The sequence below is a fragment of the Procambarus clarkii genome, chromosome 22 (assembly GCF_040958095.1).
Source record: "Procambarus clarkii isolate CNS0578487 chromosome 22, FALCON_Pclarkii_2.0, whole genome shotgun sequence".
NCBI classification, from domain to species: domain Eukaryota; kingdom Metazoa; phylum Arthropoda; class Malacostraca; order Decapoda; family Cambaridae; genus Procambarus; species Procambarus clarkii.
In genome coordinates this window covers 40,552,493-40,573,137 of record NC_091171.1, presented here as the reverse complement: position 1 = coordinate 40,573,137, position 20,645 = coordinate 40,552,493, and the positions used below count along the sequence as shown (strand labels likewise).

At 38.2% G+C, this 20,645-nt stretch overlaps 5 protein-coding genes across 5 annotated transcripts; all 5 read right to left on the bottom strand.

The window, feature by feature from the left end:
• Nucleotides 1–1,391: 1,391 nt before the first annotated feature.
• On the bottom strand, nt 1,392–2,069 carry LOC123756728 (pro-resilin-like). Its single transcript, XM_045740009.2, has one exon. It carries the CDS (start codon nt 2,067–2,069, stop codon nt 1,572–1,574), a length of 498 nt encoding a protein of 165 aa, XP_045595965.2. The 3' UTR covers nt 1,392–1,571.
• A 3,909-nt stretch (nt 2,070–5,978) lies between these two features.
• LOC123756735 (pro-resilin-like) lies at nt 5,979–6,621 on the bottom strand. Its single transcript, XM_045740022.2, has one exon. It carries the CDS (start codon nt 6,577–6,579, stop codon nt 6,127–6,129), a length of 453 nt encoding a protein of 150 aa, XP_045595978.1. The 5' UTR covers nt 6,580–6,621; the 3' UTR covers nt 5,979–6,126.
• Nucleotides 6,622–10,067: 3,446 nt separating this feature from the next.
• LOC138367591 (pro-resilin-like) lies at nt 10,068–11,434 on the bottom strand. The gene has a single exon (XM_069329308.1). It carries the CDS (start codon nt 11,388–11,390, stop codon nt 10,914–10,916), a length of 477 nt encoding a protein of 158 aa, XP_069185409.1. The 5' UTR covers nt 11,391–11,434; the 3' UTR covers nt 10,068–10,913.
• A 3,351-nt stretch (nt 11,435–14,785) lies between these two features.
• On the bottom strand, nt 14,786–16,150 carry LOC138367590 (pro-resilin-like). Its single transcript, XM_069329307.1, has one exon. The coding sequence runs from the start codon at nt 16,104–16,106 to the stop codon at nt 15,630–15,632; it is 477 nt and encodes a 158-aa protein (XP_069185408.1). The 5' UTR covers nt 16,107–16,150; the 3' UTR covers nt 14,786–15,629.
• A 2,933-nt stretch (nt 16,151–19,083) lies between these two features.
• Nucleotides 19,084–20,645, bottom strand: LOC123761520 (pro-resilin-like). The gene has a single exon (XM_069329306.1). It carries the CDS (start codon nt 20,522–20,524, stop codon nt 20,048–20,050), a length of 477 nt encoding a protein of 158 aa, XP_069185407.1. The 5' UTR covers nt 20,525–20,645; the 3' UTR covers nt 19,084–20,047.

Here is a 20,645-nt window from a genome sequence, read left to right as displayed (position 1 = left end):
AATTTGTAAATGTTGTTCATTCATAACAGGAATTTTCTCAAATATAAATTAATATTATATTAGCAAAGTGTGCATATTTAGGCCTTGGTTATGTTATAAGTTTAGGTTCTGTTGGCGATTATTTGTATTTGTAGTACGTGGGTGAAGCAAATACAGCGTTGGGATTCGAACAAAATTCGTCAGTGAAGCACTTGTTCCGGAAGTGTTCGAACATCAAAAGTTGTGAGTCGTGTGTAAACCGTTTTTCATTCACAAACAGGGGGTTTGTCGGGTGCATGGAATCACTTTTGAGTCATTGTTTGGAGGACGGGCTGCTACAGCTTCACATCTTGGCATTGCAAATGAATTAAAACAACCTAAGCAGGACACCAAATGTGTGACAAGGTGATCAGAGTGTGGAAAACAATACTGTGTAAGCCACACCAAGAACCTCATTCTTTAGATAAATTAATTGGGAAGTGTGTTTGACTCTATGCACAATTCTGAAAATATTATGTGTAAAACAATTCTAAGAGATTATTTTGTAAAATTAAAAATAGAAAAAAACCTGGTAACAATAATTAGCAAAATTATTTTATCATACCTTGAATATTTTTTATTTCATTACTTTAATTTGCATACCAATGTGTCGATATGCCACTTGGATTAACAGTAATCTCGTAAGTTTGTGCCGGTATTACGTTTTCTTTTGTTCTAACGAAAAAGTAAAATGAATGTGTTTGTAACTACAGAAAATACTAAATTGGTCCCAAATCCTTCTTCACGATCAAAAATTCTTGGGTGTAATGGTATCACAGGTGCCAAGTGTTCAAATTATCGACTTCTTATGCACAATAATCAAAATTTATTAAGTAAATATTGAGGTTATTCAACAGACTCCGATCCGCGCCACTGATCGTCTCAGAAACACACAGCATCGACTTGTTGGGACTAAAATACTGCGTGTGTCTGGCATGATTAGGAACGCAGGTTCGATTCCATGAAACACCCTCAAAGTTATTCATGGAATCCACACATTATTTTGATGTTCATTGTGCAAGGTTTTTAATAGTTTTTAAGAGATTATAGGTAGTTCTTAGTTCCTTTTTAAATCCATTATTGTAATGCTTATTCCAGCGATAAGATGGCACAAACAAATAAAATATTCAATTAGCTTAAGTCTCAGAATTAGGATTAAATCGAAAATATTTTCTTTCTTCCTTCATTTTCTTCTTCTGCTCTTCGTATGTCCAAAAATAAACATGTGTTCGTATTCTTATGATGATTTCTAACTTTTTAAAACTTCAAATATTCATTTAATGTAAATAAATAAGCAGAAATCCTGGAGATTTTTGCGTTATTTTGTATTATTTAAAAACCTTAAGAACAAAGTAACAGATCAATGAAAAACAAAAGCGTAGGGAGACATAATGTTGAGGCAGCAGGCGGCTCGCAGTCTCGAGAAGTGTCTCTCTTGAGCTGAGATCTGAAGCAGCAACTGAGAGGTGTGATAAGCTGGTCACCGATGATAGCCGTGTTGAGACCCGGGCCTGCCGGTCTTAACAGTGCAGCTGAGGGTCTGTGGAGGTCTGCTACTGGTAGTAGCCCTTCTGTGACCCGGTACCTTGACTGGAACCGCTGGGGTACTGGGCATCGCCCTCGAAGGTGACGGTGGGGTGGTAACCGAACTGATCAACGAAGTATTCAACCTTCAGTTGACGACTGTCAGGCAGCTGGACATAATAACTGCCCTGGGTGTTGTCTCCGTCCCTCTGCTCTCCGTGACCGTAGAAGTTGCCTGATGGCTGGTCGTTGACGTCCCATTGGAAGTTGTACTTGGCGGGGGCGGAGCCGTACTGGCCTCCTCCCTGTCCTCCAGGTATTGCGGGCACATACCGAGCCTGAATCCCTGGTCCCCCAACTCCTAGGCCGCTGGACCCTTGTCCCCCAGATCCCAATCCGCCCAACCCGAGGCCGCCAGACGTTGGACTGCCAGTTCCCGGTTCGCCATATCCGTCCTCTGGTGTTGCCGTCACGGCCATGATCACCGTCACTACCAGAATTATTGTCTGAAGAACAACAACAGTCATGTGAGTTGCAATGTTAATTTTGTGATAAAATATTTATATAACTAGATCATTTTTCCCATAACGACATACGTTTAGTGCAATGAACAAATTATTTAAATATTGGTATAGCATAATAATTAGAAATAAAGATTGGCATTATAAGCGAGTTCACAGAAGTTTGAGTTAAAAAATCATCAGTGCGCTGAGAGATGCATATTCATTTTAACAAAATTATATAACGTTCATAAAAAAAATTGTTCTAACTCTCTGGTTTGCACCAGAGCGGTAGGACTGCAATTCACGCCATTGTCACGAGTCACTGGCGATGGCGTGATTCAACAATTGTTACACAGACAAGTATACCTTCATGGCTGTGTCGCTTGTGGAGGTGTGAGCTGTACTGGTGTCCGTCCAGGGGCTCCAGGCTTTATATGACTGACCAACACGGAGACCTGAGAGCGGGGTCCTTCTTCGTGATGCCTCCCCTTCTTTCCGCGAAATTATACAAAATATTGCAACCTATTTGTTTTATATAAAGAAATGTATTCATTCTTATTTTATTGGTTACGCAACTAAGTTGAGTACTCACCTAGTTGTGCTTACGGGGGTTGAGCTTTGGCTATTTGGTCCTGCCTATCAACCGTCAGTTTACTGTTGAGTGTGGAGCCTGGGGTGGTAGCAGAGATGACCATATCTGCATGTGGTGGTGATATCTTATGCTGTGACCCGCTGTTCTCTGGACGTGTCCGTAGTAAGGTCCTGTGTGACGATAAGTAAATCATCAATTGTTTTAGTAATTTTAACATATTCAAAACTAATAAAGGTGAAAAGTGTCGCCAGTTCACCTGAAGGTAGCTGACGTTTAGTATTTTCTTTTGATAATTACTTACTCACCTGAAGGTAAAAAGGAACCACTGGCTGATAAACTCATCCATCAACAAAAATGAGAGATGAAGGGCTATATTAGTGTATTAAATGAAGGGCAACATTAGTCCATAAAATTAAGGGCAACATTAGTGTATAAAACGAAAGTCCACATTTGTCTATAAAAGAAGGGAGAAGGCCTACATTAGTCCGTAAAATGAAGAAAGAAGGACTACATTAGTCTATAAAATGAACGGCTGCATTAGTCTATAAAATGAGAGGAGAAGGGCTAAATGAAACTATAAAATAATGGAAAAGGGGCTACATTAGTTCATAAAAGGAAGAGAAGGGATACATTAGTCAAAAATATGAAGGGGCAAGGGCTATATTAGTGTACAAAATGAAGCGAGAAGTGGTATATTAGTCCACAAATTGAACAGACACATTAGTCTCCAAATATAATTGATACCATTAGTTACAAAATTTAAAAAAAATAATACAGGCTACATAATGAAGGACTGCTTGTAGGCAATCTTAGGCTGCAATCAACAAAATTAAGAACACCAACATTAACTAACTTCTTAGTTCCATCATGCGTCTGGATATCAGAAAATCAGTGAGAAAATCAACACAGAAAAATTCTGTGTATGCGTCAGGATGCTCAATTAGAATTAATATTAACATAAAACCGAGTCATTCTGTTATTAATTGTTTTAGTAAATGAAAGTACGAGGTGCTGACAACAGTCTAGTGAATCACTGACAAGAAAGAGTCAGTGATTCACTAGACTATATTAGTAGATAGACTGTTGGGACTCTTTCTCGTTTGATAAAGATATTATTGGCATGCTGGTCATGAGTTGTAGAGTGGGGCCTATTTTGTCATGGGTTGTAGAGTGTGCCCCATTCTGGTCATGGGCTGTGGAGTGTGACCCATGCTACGTATGGCTTGTTGAGCGTTGCCCATGGTAGCCAGTGGTTATGGTGTTTGGAACCTGCCGATTAGTTGACGTTGTATGGCGTGTGTTTGTGGCGTTGTGACTTGTTCTATGTAACCCTTTGTTCAACAACTAGCCTACCTTTCCCTAATTGTCTTGTCGCATCATTAACGTCCCACTTGCAACTCAGACAATTTGACCCACAAAAGCATGATGTATCAACTTTTTTTTTATATAAAATAAACACAATTTAGTACAAATAAAGACAGGACAAAATTTACAAACAAATAGCATTGAAACAGACAGAAATTTGAAAACACATAACACACATAACCCAGAACCTTGTACAGCACACAGAACAGAAACACAAACGGAAATAAACAATAAGTACAGCAAGAAGCAATGAACAAATTAACACATAAAACAAAACAAGTCAGAAGTTCCACACAAAAACCAATGCACACAAACACAGAACAGGAACACACAGGAACCGGGAGGCGGAAAAACAGAACTTTGATAGGAAAGGAACCACAAGAGATACAAGGAGAAAATACAGGATACCTGGTTACCTGCTTGATGGGGTTCTGGGAGTTCTTCTACTCCCCAAGCCCGGCCCGAGGCCAGGCTTGACTTGTGAGAGTTTGGTCCATTAGGCTGTTGCCTGGAGCGGCCCGCAGGCCCACATACCATACCCATAGGATACAGTAAAGAAAAAAAAACCACAGCTACACACACCAGAACAAACACCGGAACGCGAAGGAACCGGAAAAACCACCCGCAGCCACACACCCAAACCCACTGATGTATAAACTATTAACTAATGCGTCTGACTCGTGTAATGGAGCACACAGTCTATTATTAACCTTTAAAGATGATTATGTATTGCAGTTGATCTGTTAGATGGGATTAACTCGTCGATCCTGGACAAGCAAAATTAGGTGTGAGCCTTGGGAACAGAAATCTGCAACTTTTGAGAAAATTCACAACTGATAGTTATATTTATATTTACTACCGAGGTAATAATAATAACATATATGGTATTTGAGGTATTTCATCCCTTATAGAATATCAGATGCCTTGCCTAGGCACGAATAATATCAGAGAGTATAGTGAAGCTCGTTTTAATATATATTTCAAATATTTAAACTTAAAAAAACACAAGAGTCTGATCTAATGCTACACCATGCAGATCAAGGTGCAGCGGGATATATGTTAATGATCTGATGGCTCGACACTAGAGAGAAACAGTAAACTATTTAAAGCACCATTTCTCAACCGGGGTTATAGAGAACCCCCAAGGTAACTTGGTGTTCTACATAAATAGTGATAGATAGACCATAATAATAATAATAATAATAATAATGTTTATGCAGGTAAAAGTACATACATTCAAAATGAGTTACAAACAGAATTTTGGATTTCTAGATAAAGCTAGTACATACTATACCTAAAGCCACTCATACGCACAGCGTTTCGGCCAAAAATTCTAATCATATTTAACTGCACGTTTGAGTCATTTTTTGCTTAATTTTTCTCATTTAACCAGTATCAAAAGCAAAGACATAAATCGTCTGTTTTCAGGGGATAATTAAATTATTTTGTATCTATCTAAAGAACTCCCCAGAATTATTTCAAGGGTACAAGAAACGCTGGTTTAAAAACTGTGAAGAGTAATTTCAATGCCAGAATTAGCAAGGAATTATCCGAATTACATTTTATTGACTGTGATAAGTTACTTCAATGCTAGAGGCGGTAAATAATTATCACATTGTGATTTTGAAGACCTTGATGGATGATTTCATTTATACAGTTAGAAATTAATTATCAGAATGAAAGTTTAAGACTGAATTTGATTTAAAACAAATAAAATGTTCAATTAGTGCAAGTCTTAGCATTAGGGGTAAATCGAAAACATTGTCTTGCTGTCTCTACTTTCTTCTTCTGCTCTACGTATGTCCAAAAATAAACCTGTGTTCGTAATTCATATTATGATTTACAACTTTTAAAACTTCATATATGTAAATAAATAAGCAGAAATCCTTGATTTTTTTGCTTTATTTTATATTATTTAAAAACTTTAAGCACAAAGTAACAGATAAATGAAAAACAAAAGCGTAGGGAGACATAATGTTGAGGTCGCAGGCGTCTCGGGGTCTCGAGAAGTGTCTCACTTGAGTTAAATCTGAAGCAACAACTGAAAGGTATGATAAGCTGGTCACTGATGATAGCCGTGTTGAGACCCGGGCCTGCCGGTCTTAACAGACCACTTCTTGTCTGCTACTGGTAGTAGCCCTTTTGTGACCCGCTGGGGTACTGGGCATCGCCCTCGAAGGTGACGGTGGGGTGGTAACCGAACTGGTCAACGAAGTATTCAACCTTCAGTTGACGACTGTCAGGCAGCTGGACATAATAACTGCCCTGGGTGTTGTCTCCGTCCCTCTGCTCTCCGTGACCGTAGAAGTTGCCTGAAGGCTGGTCGTTGACGTCCCACTGGAAGTTGTACTTGGCGGGGGCGGAGCCGTACTGGCCTCCCTGTCCTCCAGATGTTGCGGGGACATACCGAGCCTGAATTCCAGGTCCCCCAACTCCTAGGCTGTTGGACCCTTGTCCCCCAGATCCCAATCCGCCAGACCCGAGGCCGCCAGACCCCAGTCCACCAGATCCGGCGGACACTCGTCCGCCAGTCCCCTGTCCGCCATAGCCGCCCTCTGGTCTTGCCGTCACGGCCATGATCACCGCCACTACCAGAATTATTGTCTGAGGAACAACAGCAGAGTTGTGAGTTACAATATTAATTTGGACATAAAATATCTATATATAACTAGTTATATAAATATAACTTTAAATAATTATTCCATAACGATACAGAAGGTTTTTAGCGCAGTGAACTAATGATGCAAATTACTATATAATATAATATAAACTGAATTTAAATTATTAATTACAAATCAAATAGTTTATGTTAAGAAAGAATCAGTGAGCTGAGAGATGCATTTTAATCTTAACAAAATTCTATAACGCTCATGAACTAAATAAAGTTTTAACTCTGGTTTTTACCAGAGCGGTGCGACTACATTCTCGCCATTGTCACCAGTCACTTGCAATGCCGCGATTCAAGTTATGTTACACGGACAAGTATACCTTCATGGTTGTGTCGCTTGTGGAGGTGTGAGCTCAACTGGAGACCGTCCAGGAGCTCCGGGCTTTATATGACTGACCAACACGGAGACCTGAGGGCGGGGTCCTCCTCCGTGATGCCGTGAAATTATACAAAACATGCCAACCTGTTTGTTTTATATAAGGAAATGTATTCATTCTTATTTTAGTGTTACACAACTGAGTTGAGTGTGGAGCCTGAGTTAGTAGCAGAGATGACCATATCTGCCTCTCGTCATGTTGTGTTGTGCTGTGACCCGCCGTCCTCTGGACGTGTCCAGAGTGGGGTCATGTGTGGGGTTAAGTTAATCATTAATTGTTTTAGTAACTTTATTATATTCAAAACTAATAGAGGAGAAGAGTGTCGCCAGCTCACCTGAAGGTCGCTGGCGTTTATGCCTTCTTTTGATAATTACTTACTCACCTGAAGGTGGAAAGGAACCATTGGCTGACTAACTCATTCATCAACAAAAATGAGGGATGAAGGGTTATATTAGTCTATAATTGAAGTGCAACATTAGCGCATAAAATGATGGGCTACCTTAGTCTTTAAAAGAAAGGAGAAGGCCTACATTAGTCAATAAAATGAAGAAAGAAGGGCTGCATTCGTCAATAAAATGAAGGGAAAAGGGCTACATTAGGCTTTAAAATGAAGGGGGAAGGACTACATTAATCTATAAAATGAAGGAAAAGGGGGGCTACATTAGTTCATAAAACGAGGAGAGAGGGGTACATTCGTAAAAAGAATGAAGGGACAAGGGCTATATTAGTGTACAAAATGAAGCGAGAAGAGCTATATTAGTCCACAAATTGAAGAAATACAAAAATCTGCAAATATAATTGATACATTTAGCTACAAAATGAAAAAATACTGCAGGCTACATAATAAAGGACTACGTGTAGGCAATCTTAGGCTGCAATCAACAAAATTTTAGAACACCAACATTGGCTAACTTCTTAGTTCCATCGTGTGTCAGGATATAAGAATATCAGTGCGAAATTCAACACAGAAACATTCTGGGTATGCGTCAGGCTATTCAATTACAACTAAATGAACAAAACCGAGTCATTCTGTTATTAACTGTTTTGGTAGATGAAAGCACTAGGTGCTCACAAGAGTCTAGTGAATCACTGACACGAGAGTAGACTATATTAGTAGATAGACTGTTGGGACTCTTTCTCGTTTGATAAAGATATTATAGGTATGCTGGTCATTGGTTGTAAAGTCACTGAACCATGCTGGCTATGGGTTATGGAGCGTGGCTCGTACTAGCCATGGGTTGTGGAGCGTGGAAAATTATGTTCGAGCTTTAGGAACAGAAATATGCAGCTTATGAGAAAATTCACAACTCATTCCCCCCAAAAAATATGATAAAAATCTGCATTTCAGCAAATTGTTTTATTTTTGACGCACCGATGTGTCATTCCCGCACATTCATCTAATAAATTTTTTACGTCATACTGCATCGTCCCACGCGAAAGTGTTAAGGTTAAACCTATCATTTTTTAGTACATACTGTATAAAGTTTTACTACTGAGGTAATAATAACAGATACATGGTATTGTCATTCCTTTCAGAATATTCAATACTTTTTTCTGGGCACGAATAATATCAGAGAGTATAGTGAAGCTCATCTTAATATGAATTTCAAATATTTAAACTTCAAAAAACACTAGAGTCTGATCTAATGCTACACCATGCAGACCAATGTGTGGAGGGATATATGTTAATGATCTGATGGCTTGACACTAGAGAGAAACAGTAAACTTATCACCGGTTGAGAAAGCACCATTTCTCAACCGGTGTTATGGAGAACCCCAAGGTAACTGGAGGTTCTGCATATAATAGTGATAAATAGACTATAATAATAATGTTTATAAAGGGGGCATTGGCATGGTTTCATAAAAGTTGTTCGATGTCAACCAATATTTTTAGACTAGTTGTATATGAAAAGGGCTGCAATTGTTCCAAGTTTCAGTACTGCAGCGTAAATAGAAAGGGAGATATTTTATTTTTTATTTTTTTCATCGAATTTTAGACATTTTCAAATGTAAATAAACAAACACACCTTTCAGATATAATTATTCTATGACACTTTTCTGACACATTGGCATATAATAAAGAATCCGGAGGTAGGGAGTTTCCAAAACATCTTTAGTTTTCCTAATACAAATATTCAAAGTTTTCCCCCCAAAATTATGCAAATATGTCATGTTTATTGCTATTATAAAATCAATAAATGAACGTAAGAAAAAACGCTACCTAGGGATTTTAGAGACATACACCTTACATATAAGGTGTAAGTTTCAAGTAAACTGAATAAATAATAAAAGAGGTATTTGAACGTTTATGTTAGTTAAAAATATTGTAAATAAATAAGTAATAATGTCCAAAGGTGCTGCCATCTGTGGCTGAGGTTGACATCAACCAGTTTTCTCAAAAATTGGCACCCTTACAGATAGGCTTATGTGCAGTCAGGTGTATAAGTTTCATGCAAATCGTCCGATAAAAAACAAAATGAAAAAAAAAATATAGATATATATATCAATTTTTTGTAACTTAATTATTTTTCCAATAAAACTAATTATAATATTTTGTTGATATATGCTATTGTGATAGCTGAGAGTCATAGATATGATATCAGTTGACTCTTTTGTCTGATAATCGTTTTTGACCATTTTGGAAAATTTTTGACACCTACTTCACTATTTTTATCTCCCTTCCTATTTATGCTACGATGCTGAGACCTGGACCAGATGAAACCCTTTTCATATACAACTAGTCACAAAAGTTTGATTGAAATCGAACTAGTTTTTATTTAAAGCATTTTTTTTTTGGAGGGGGGGGGAATCTGGAGCCCTTGTCCCCATCAGCAGGTGGATGATGGGGGCAAAGTAACACATCTACTTTTTACATTCATTGCAAAGATGAATCAGTGGTCATAAAATCGCCACCGTCAACCACCTTGCGAGAGCTATTTACTTAATTATATGATCATTATATCTGAATTCGAAGTTACCTTTAATTACGAAAAATCTTCATTATTGTTCTGTTACAGAAGTTTGTTAACAGAAGCGTTAGAAGTGAAATTTCCAACTGGTGTGTGACAGCTAAACTTGACAACTGAAACATTGCAACTTCAGCTTGACAACTTGGCATTGCAAATGAAACAAAACAACCGAAGCAGGACACCAAATGTGTGGCAAGGTGCTCAGGGTGTGGAAAACTATATTGTGAAAACCACACCAAATAATCTCATTCTTTAGATCAATTAATTGGGAAGAGCGTTTGACTCTATGTTCAATTACGAAAATATTATGAATAAAACAATTGTAAGAGATTATTTAGTAAAATTTAAAATGAAGAAAAAACTGAAAAAAAATAATTAGCAAAATTATTTTTATTAGACCTTGAATATATAAATTTTACATTCATTTAATTTGCGTTCCAATTTGTGGGTATGCCACTTGAATTTCCTGTAATCTTGTAAGTTTATGCCGGTATTACGTTTTCTTTTGTTCTAACGAAGAACTAAAATGTATGTGTTGGTAACTACAGAAAACACTAAATTGGTCTAAAATCATTCTTCATTCTTCTTTATGATTTACAACTTTTAAAACTTTAAATATTTGTATAATGAAAATAAATAAGCAGAAATCCTGGAGTTTTTTTGCTTTATTTTATATTATTTAAAAACCTTAAGCACAAAGTAACAGATAAATGAAAAACAAAAGCGTAGGGAGACATAATGTCGAGGTCGCAGGCGTCTCGCAGTCTCGAGAAGTGTCTCACTTGAGCTGAGATCTGAAGCAGCAACTGAGAGGTGTGATAAGCTGGTCACTGATAGCCGTGTTGAGACCCGGGCCTGCCGGTCTTAACAGAGCAGCTGAGGATCTGTGGAGGTCTGCTACTGGTAGTAGCCCTTCTGTGACCCGGTACCTTGACTGGAACCGCTGGGGTACTGGGCATCGCCCTCGAAGGTGACGGTGGGGTGGTAACCGAACTGATCAACGAAATATTCAACCTTCAGTTGACGACTGTCAGGCAGCTGGACATAATAACTGCCCTGGGTGTTGTCTCCGTCCCTCTGCTCTCCGTGACCGTAGAAGTTGCCTGAAGGCTGGTCGTTGACGTCCCATTGGAAGTTGTACTTGGCGGGGGCGGCGCCGTACTGGCCTCCCTGTCCTCCAGATGTTGCGGGCACATATCGAGCCTGAATCCCTGGTCCCCCAACTCCTAGGCCGGTGGTCCCTTGTCCCCCAGATCCCAATCCGCCAGACCCGAGGCCGCCAGACCCCAGTCCACCAGATACTGGTCCGCCAGACCCTGGTCCGCCTGTCCCCTGTCCGCCATAGCCGCCCTCTGGTCTTGCCGTCACGGCCATGATCACCGCCGCTACCAGAATTATTGTCTGAGGAACAACAGCAGTGTCATGTGAGTTACAATATTAATTTGGACATAAAAATATATATAACCAGTTATATAAATATAACTTTAAATAATTATCCCATAACGATATAGAAGGTTTTTAACGCAGTGAACTAATGATGCAAATTACTGTATAATATAAACTGAATTTAAATTATTAATTACAAATCAAATAGTTTAAGTTAAGAAAGAATCAGTGAGCTGAGAGATGCATTTTAATCTTAACAAAATTCTATAACGCTCATAACTAAATAAAGTTCTAACTCTGGTTTTTACCAGAGCGGTGCGACTACATTCTCGCCATTGTCACCAGTCACTTGCAATGCCGTAATTCAAGTTATGTTACACAGACAAGTATACCTTCATGGTTGTGTCGCTTGTGGAGGTGTGAGCTCAACTGGTGTCCGTCCAGGGGCTCCAGGCTTTATATGACTGACCAACACGGAGACCTGAGGGCGGGGTCCTCCTCCGTGATGCATTCCCTTCTTTCCGTGAAATTATACAAAACATGCCAACCTGTTTGTTTTATATAAGGAAATGTATTCATTCTTATTTTAGTGTTACACAACTGAGTTGAGTGTGGAGCCTGAGTTAGTAGCAGAGATGACCATATCTGCCTCTCGTCATGTTGTGTTGTGCTGTGACCCGCCGTTCTCTGGACGTGTCCAGAGTGGGGTCATGTGTGGGGTTAAGTTAATCATTAATTGTTTTAGTAACTTTATTATGTTCAAAACTAATAGAGGAGAAGAGTGTCGCCAGCTCACCTGAAGGTCGCTGGCGTTTATGCCTTCTTTTGATAATTACTTACTCACCTGAAGGTGGAAAGGAACCATTGGCTGACTAACTCATTCATCAACAAAAATGAGGGATGAAGGGTTATATTAGTCTATAATTGAAGTGCAACATTAGTGCATAAAATGATGGGCTACCTTAGTCTTTAAAAGAAAGGAGAAGGCCTACATTAGTCAATAAAATGAAGAAAGAAGGGCTACATTCGTCAATAAAATGAAGGGAAAAGGGCTACATTAGGCTTTAAAATGAAGGGGGAAGGACTACATTAATCTATAAAATGAAGGAAAAGGGGGGCTACATTAGTTCATAAAACGAGGAGAGAGGGGTACATTCGTAAAAAGAATGAAGGGACAAGGGCTATATTAGTGTACAAAATGAAGCGAGAAGAGCTATATTAGTCCACAAATTGAAGAAATACAAAAATCTGCAAATATAATTGATACATTTAGCTACAAAATGAAAAAATACTGCAGGCTACATAATAAAGGACTACGTGTAGGCAATCTTAGGCTGCAATCAACAAAATTTTAGAACACCAACATTGGCTAACTTCTTAGTTCCATCGTGTGTCAGGATATAAGAATATCAGTGCGAAATTCAACACAGAAACATTCTGGGTATGCGTCAGGCTATTCAATTACAACTAAATTAACAAAACCGAGTCATTCTGTTATTAACTGTTTTGGTAGATGAAAGCACTAGGTGCTCACAAGAGTCTAGTGAATCACTGACACGAGAGTAGACTATATTAGTAGATAGACTGTTGGGACTCTTTCTCGTTTGATAAAGATATTATAGGTATGCTGGTCATTGGTTGTAAAGTCACTGAACCATGCTGGCTATGGGTTATGGAGCGTGGCTCATACTAGCCATGGGTTGTGGAGCGTGGAAAATTAAGTTCGAGCTTTAGGAACAGAAATATGCAGCTTATGAGAAAATTCACAACTTATATACTGTATAAAGTTTTACTACTGAGGTAATAATAACAGATACATGGTATTGTCATTCCTTTCAGAATATCCAATACTTTTTTCTGGGCACGAATAATATCAGAGAGTATAGTGAAGCTCATCTTAATATGAATTTCAAATATTTAAACTTCAAAAAACACTAGAGTCTGATCTAATGCTACACCATGCAGACCAATGTGTGGAGGGATATATGTTAATGATCTGATGGCTTGACACTAGAGAGAAACAGTAAACTCATCACCGGTTGAGAAAGCACCATTTCTCAACCGGTGTTATGGAGAACCCCAAGGTAACTGGAGGTTCTGCATATAATAGTGATAAATAGACTATAATAATAATGTTTATAAAGGGGGCATTGGCATGGTTTCATAAAAGTTGTTCGATGTCAACCAATATTTTTAGACTAGTTGTATATGAAAAGGGCTGCAATTGTTCCAAGTTTCAGTACTGCAGCGTAAATAGAAAGGGAGATATTTTATTTTTTATTTTTTTCATCGAATTTTAGACATTTTCAAATGTAAATAAACAAACACACCTTTCAGATATAATCATTCTATGACACTTTTCTGACACATTGGCATATAATAAAGAATCCGGAGGTAGGGAGTTTCCAAAACATCTTTAGTTTTCCTAATACAAATATTCAAAGTTTTCCCCAAAAAATTATGCAAATATGTCATGTTTATTGCTATTATAAAATCAATAAATGAACGTAAGAAAAAACGCTACCTAGGGATTTTAGAGACATAAACCTTACATATAAGGTGTAAGTTTCAAGTAAACTGAATAAATAATAAAAGAGGTATTTGAACGTTTATGTTAGTTAAAAATATTGTAAATAAATAAGTAATAATGTCTAAAGGTGCTGCCATCTGTGGCTGAGGTTGACATCAACCAGCTTTCTCAAAAATTGGCATCCTTACAGATAGGCTTATGTGCAGTCAGGTGTATAAGTTTCATGCAAATCGTCCGATAAAAAACAAAATGAAATATATATATATATATATATATATATATATATATATATATATATATATATATATATATATATATATATGTATATATATATATCAATTTTTTGTAGCTTAATTATTTTTCCAATAAAACTAATTATAATATTTTGTTGATATATGCTATTGTGATAGCTGAGAGTCATAGATATGATATCAGTTGACTCTTGTGTCTGATAATCGTTTTTGACCATTTTGGAAAATTTTTGACACATAATTCTATATATTTTTATCTCCCTTCCTATTTATGCTACGATGCTGAGACTTGGACCAGATGAAACTCTTTTCATATACAACTAGTCACAAAAGTTTGATTGAAATCGAACTAGTTTTTATTTAAAGCATTTTTTTTTTTTTTTTTTGGAAATCTGGAGCCCTTGCCCCCATCAGCAGGTGGATGATGGGGGCAAAGTAACACATCTACTTTTTACATTCATTGCAAAGATGAATCAGTGGTCATAAAATCGCCACCGTCAACCACCTTGCGAGAGCTATTTACTTAATTATATGATCATTATATCTGAATTCGAAGTTACCTTTAATTACGAAAAATCTTCATTATTGTTCTGTTACAGAAGTTTGTTAACAGAAGCGTTAGAAGTGAAATTTCCAACTGGTGTGTGACAGCTAAACTTGACAACTGAAACATTGCAACTTCAGCTTGACAACTTGGCATTGCAAATGAAACAAAACAACCGAAGCAGGACACCAAATGTGTGGCAAGGTGCTCAGGGTGTGGAAAACTATACTGTGAAAACCACACCAATAATCTCATTCTTTAGATCAATTAATTGGGAAGAGTGTTTGACTCTATGCTCAATTATGAAAATATTATGAATAAAACAATTGTAAGAGATTATTTAGTAAAATTTAAAATGAAGAAAAAACTGAAAAAAAATAATTAGCAAAATTATTTTTATTAGACCTTGAATATATAAATTTTACATTCATTTAATTTGCGTTCCAATTTGTGGGTATGCCACTTGAATTTCCTGTAATCTTGTAAGTTTATGCCGGTATTACGTTTTCTTTTGTTCTAACGAAGAACTAAAATGTATGTGTTGGTAACTACAGAAAACACTAAATTGGTCTAAAATCATTCTTCATTCTTCTTTATGATTTACAACTTTTAAAACTTTAAATATTTGTATAATGAAAATAAATAAGCAGAAATCCTGGAGTTTTTTGCTTTATTTTATATTATTTAAAAACCTTAAGCACAAAGTAACAGATAAATGAAAAACAAAAGCGTAGGGAAACATAATGTCGAGGTCGCAGGCGTCTCGCAGTCTCGAGAAGTGTCTCACTTGAGCTGAGATCTGAAGCAGCAACTGAGAGGTGTGATCAGCTGGTCACTGATAGCCGTGTTGAGACCCGGGCCTGCCGGTCTTAACAGAGCAGCTGAGGATCTGTGGAGGTCTGCTACTGGTAGTAGCCCTTCTGTGACCCGGTACCTTGACTGGAACCGCTGGGGTACTGGGCATCGCCCTCGAAGGTGACGGTGGGGTGGTAACCGAACTGATCAACGAAATATTCAACCTTCAGTTGACGACTGTCAGGCAGCTGGACATAATAACTGCCCTGGGTGTTGTCTCCGTCCCTCTGCTCTCCGTGACCGTAGAAGTTGCCTGATGGCTGGTCGTTGACGTCCCATTGGAAGTTGTACTTGGCGGGGGCGGCGCCGTACTGGCCTCCCTGTCCTCCAGATGTTGCGGGCACATATCGAGCCTGAATCCCTGGTCCCCCAACTCCTAGGCCGGTGGTCCCTTGTCCCCCAGATCCCAATCCGCCAGACCCGAGGCCGCCAGACCCCAGTCCACCAGATACTGGTCCGCCAGACCCTGGTCCGCCTGTCCCCTGTCCGCCATAGCCGCCCTCTGGTCTTGCCGTCACGGCCATGATCACCGCCGCTACCAGAATTATTGTCTGAGGAACAACAGCAGTGTCATGTGAGTTACAATATTAATTTGGACATAAAAATATCTATATATAACCAGTTATATAAATATAACTTTAAATAATTATCTCATAACGATATAGAAGGTTTTTAACGCAGTAAACTAATGATGCAAATTACTGTATAATATAAACTGAATTTAAATTATTAATTACAAATCAAATAGTTTAAGTTAAGAAAGAATCAGTGAGCTGAGAGATGCATTTTAATCTTAACAAAATTCTATAACGCTCATAACTAAATAAAGTTCTAACTCTGGTTTTTACCAGAGCGGTGCGACTACATTCTCGCCATTGTCACCAGTCACTTGCAATGCCGTAATTCAAGTTATGTTACACAGACAAGTATACCTTCATGGCTGTGTCGCTTGTAGAGGTGTGAGCTCAACTGGTGTCCGTCCAGGGGCTCCAGGCTTTATATGACTGACCAACACGGAGACCTGAGGGCGGGGTCCTCCTCCGTGATGCATTCCCTTCTTTCCGTGAAATTATACAAAACATGCCAACCTGTTTGTTTTATATAAGGAAATGTATTCATTCTTATTTTAGTGTTACACAACTGAGTTGAGTGTGGAGCCTGAGTTAGTAGCAGAGATGACCATATCTGCCTCTCGTCATGTTGTGTTGTACTGTGACCCGCCGTCCTCTGGACGTGTCCAGAGTGAGATCATGTGTGGGGTTAAGTTAATCATCAATTGTTTCAGTAACTCTATTATATTCAAAACTAATAGAGGAGAAATGTGTCGTCAGCTCACCTGAAGGTAGCTGGCGTTTAATGCCTTGTTTTGATAAGTACTTACTCACCTGAAAGCGGAAAGGAACCACTGACTGACAAACTCATTCATCAGCAAAAATGAGGGATAAAGGGCTACATTAGTGTATTAAATGAAGGGCAACATTAGTCTATAAAATGAAGAAAGAAGGGCTGCATTCGTCAATAAAATGAAGGGAGAAGGGGTACATTAGGCTTTAAAATGAAGGGGGAAGGTGTATAATAATCTATAAAATGAAGGAAAAGGGAGCTACATTAGTTCATAAAATGAAGAGAGAGGGGTACATTAGTAAGAACAATGAAGGGACAAGGGCTATATTAGTATACAAAATGTAGCGAGATGAGGCAATATTAGTCCAAAAATTGAAGAAATACATTAATCTGCAAATATAATTGATACAATTAGCTACAAAATGAAAAAATACTGCAGGCTACATAATAAAGGACTGAGTGTAGGCAACCTTAGGCTGAAATCAACAAAAATTTTAGAACACCAACATTGGCTAACTTCTTAGTTCCATCGTATGTCAGGATATAAGAAAATCAGGGAGAAAATCAACACAGAAAAATTCTGGGTATGCGTCAGGATGCTCAATTCCAACTAAAATTAACATAAAACCGAGTCATTCTGTTATTAACTGTTTTGGTAGATGAAAGTACGAGGTGCTGACAACAGTCTAATGAATCACTGACACGAGAGTAGAGTATATTAGTAGATAAACTGTTGGGACTCTTTATCGTTTGATAAAGATATTAGAGGTATGCTGGTCATTGGTTGTAGATTCACTGAATCATGCTGGCTATGGGTTGTGGAGCGTGGCTCATACTAGCCATGGGTTGTGGAGTGTGGCTCATACTAGCCATGGGTTATGGAGCGTGGAAAATTAAGTACGAGCTTTAGGAACAGAAATATGCAGCTTATGAGAAAATTCACATTTTATATACTGTATAAAGTTTTACTACTGACTTAATAATAACAGATAAATGGTATTGAAGTATTGTCATTCCTTTCAGAATATTCAATACTTTTCCTGGGCACGAATAATATCAGAGAGTATAGTGAAGCTCATCTTAATATGAATTTCAAATATTTAAACTTCAAAAAACACTAGAGTCTGATCTAATGCTACACCATGCAGACCAAGGTGTAGAGGGATATATGTCAATGATCTAATGGCTTGACACTAGTGAGAAACAGTAAACTCATCACCGGTTGAGAAAGCACCATTTCTCAACCGGTGTTATGGAGAACCCCAAGGTAACTGGGGGTTCTGCATAAAATAGTGATAAATAGACTATAATAATAATTATAATAATAATGATAATAATAATGTGTATGCAGGAAAACGTATATACATTCAAAAGGAGTTATAAACATAATGTTGGATTTCTTGATAAAGCTAGTACATACTATACCTATAGCCATTCATACACACAGCGTTTCGGGCAAGAATTTTAATCATATTCATTCAACTGCACGTTTGAGTCATTGCCTAATTTTTCTCATTTAACCAGTATCAAGAGCAAAGACAGAAATCGTCCGCTTTCAGGTGACAAATAGATCCTTGTGTATTTATCTAAAGAACTACCCAGAATTATTTCAAGGGTACATAGGTGTAGAAACGCAAAGATGAATCAGTGGTCATAAAATCGCCACCGTCAACCACCTTGCGAGAGCTATTTACTTAATTATATGATCACAATATCTGAATTCGAAGTTACCTTTAATTACGAAAAATCTTCATTATTGTTCTGTTACAGAAGTTTGTTAACAGAAGCGTTACAAGGGAAATTTCCAACTGGTGTGTGACAGCTAAACTTGACAACTGAAACATTGCAACTTCAGCTTGACAACTTGGCATTACAAATGAAACAAAACAACCGAAGCAGGACACCAAATGTGTGGCAAGGTGCTCAGGGTGTGGAAAACTATATTGTGAAAACCACACCAATAATCTCATTCTTTAGATCAATTAATTGGGAAGAGTGTTTGACTCTATGCTTAATTATGAAAATATTACGAATAAAACAATTGTAAGAGATTATTTAGTAAAATTTAAAATGAAAAAAAAAATAAAAAAAATAATTAGCAAAATAATTTTTATTAGACCTTGAATATATAAATTTTACATTCATTTAATTTGCGTTCCAATGTGTGGATTTGCCACTTGAATTACCTGTAACCTTGTAAGTTTAAGCCGGTATTACGTTTTCCTTTGTTCTAACGAAAAACAAAAATGTGTGTGTTGATAACTACAGCCAATACTAAATTGGTCTAATAATCATTCTTCACGATCAAATATTCTCGGGTGTAATGGTATCACAGGTGCCAAGTGTTAAAATTATCGACTTTTATATAAACAATAATAATAAAGATTTCTTAATTAAGTAAATATTGAGGTTATGCAATGGACTCCAACCCGAGCAACTGATACTTAGAAACACACAGCATCGACTTGTTGGGACTAAAATACTGCGTGTGTCTGGCACGATTAGGCACGGAGGTTCGATTCCATGAAACACCCTTAAAGTTATTTATCGATTCAACACATTATTTTGATTTTTCTTTGTGCAAGATTTTTAATCGTTTTTAAGAGTTTATTGGCAGCACTCAGTTCTTTTTAAATTCCATTATTGTTATGTTTATTCTACCAACAAGATGGCAAAAACAAATCAAATTTTCAATTGGTGCAATTAGTACATTTGGGGTAAATCGAAAACATTGTCTTGCTTCTTCTACTTTCTTCTTTTTCTTCTGCTCTTCATTTGTCCCAAAATAAACCAGTGTTCGTAATTTGTATTATGATTTACAATTTTTAAAACCTCAAATATTTATATAATGTAAATAAATAAGCAGAAATCCTGGATTTTTTTGCTTTATTTTATATTATTTAAAAACCTTAAGCACAAAGTAACAGATAAATGAAAAACAAAAGCGTAGGGAGACATAATGTCGAGGTCGCAGGCGTCTCGGGGTCTCGAGAAGTGTCTCACTTGAGCTGAAATCTGAAGCAGCAACTGAGAGGTGTGATAAGCTGGTCACTGATGATAGCCGTGTTGAGACCCGGGCCTGCCGGTCTTATCAGAGCAGCTGAGGGTCTGTGGAGGTCTGCTACTGGTAGTAGCCCTTCTGTGACCCGGTACCTTGACCGGAACCGCTGGGGTACTGGGCATCGCCCTCGAAGGTGACGGTGGGGTGGTAACCAAACTGGTCAACGAAGTATTCAACCTTCAGTTGACGACTGTCAGGCAGCTGGACATAATAACTGCCCTGGGTGTTGTCTCCGTCCCTCTGCTCTCCGTGACCGTAGAAGTTGCCTGATGGCTGGTCGTTGACGTCCCACTGGAAGTTGTAGCTGGCGGGGGCGGCGCCGTACTGGCCTCCCTGTCCTCTAGATGTTGCGGGCACATACCGAGCCTGAATCCCTGGTCCCCCAACTCCTAGGCCGCTGGTGCCTTGTCCCCCAGATCCCAATCCGCCAGACCCGAGGCCGCCAGACCCCAGTCCACCAGATACTGGTCCGCCAGACCCTGGTCCGCCAGTCCCCTGTCCGCCATATCCGCCCTCTGGTCTTGCCGACACGGCCATGATCACCGCCGCTACCAGAATTATTGTCTGAGGAACAACAGCAGCGTTACGTTAGTTACAATGTTAATTTGGACATAAAAATTTCCTTATATAACCAGTTATATAAATATAACTTTATATA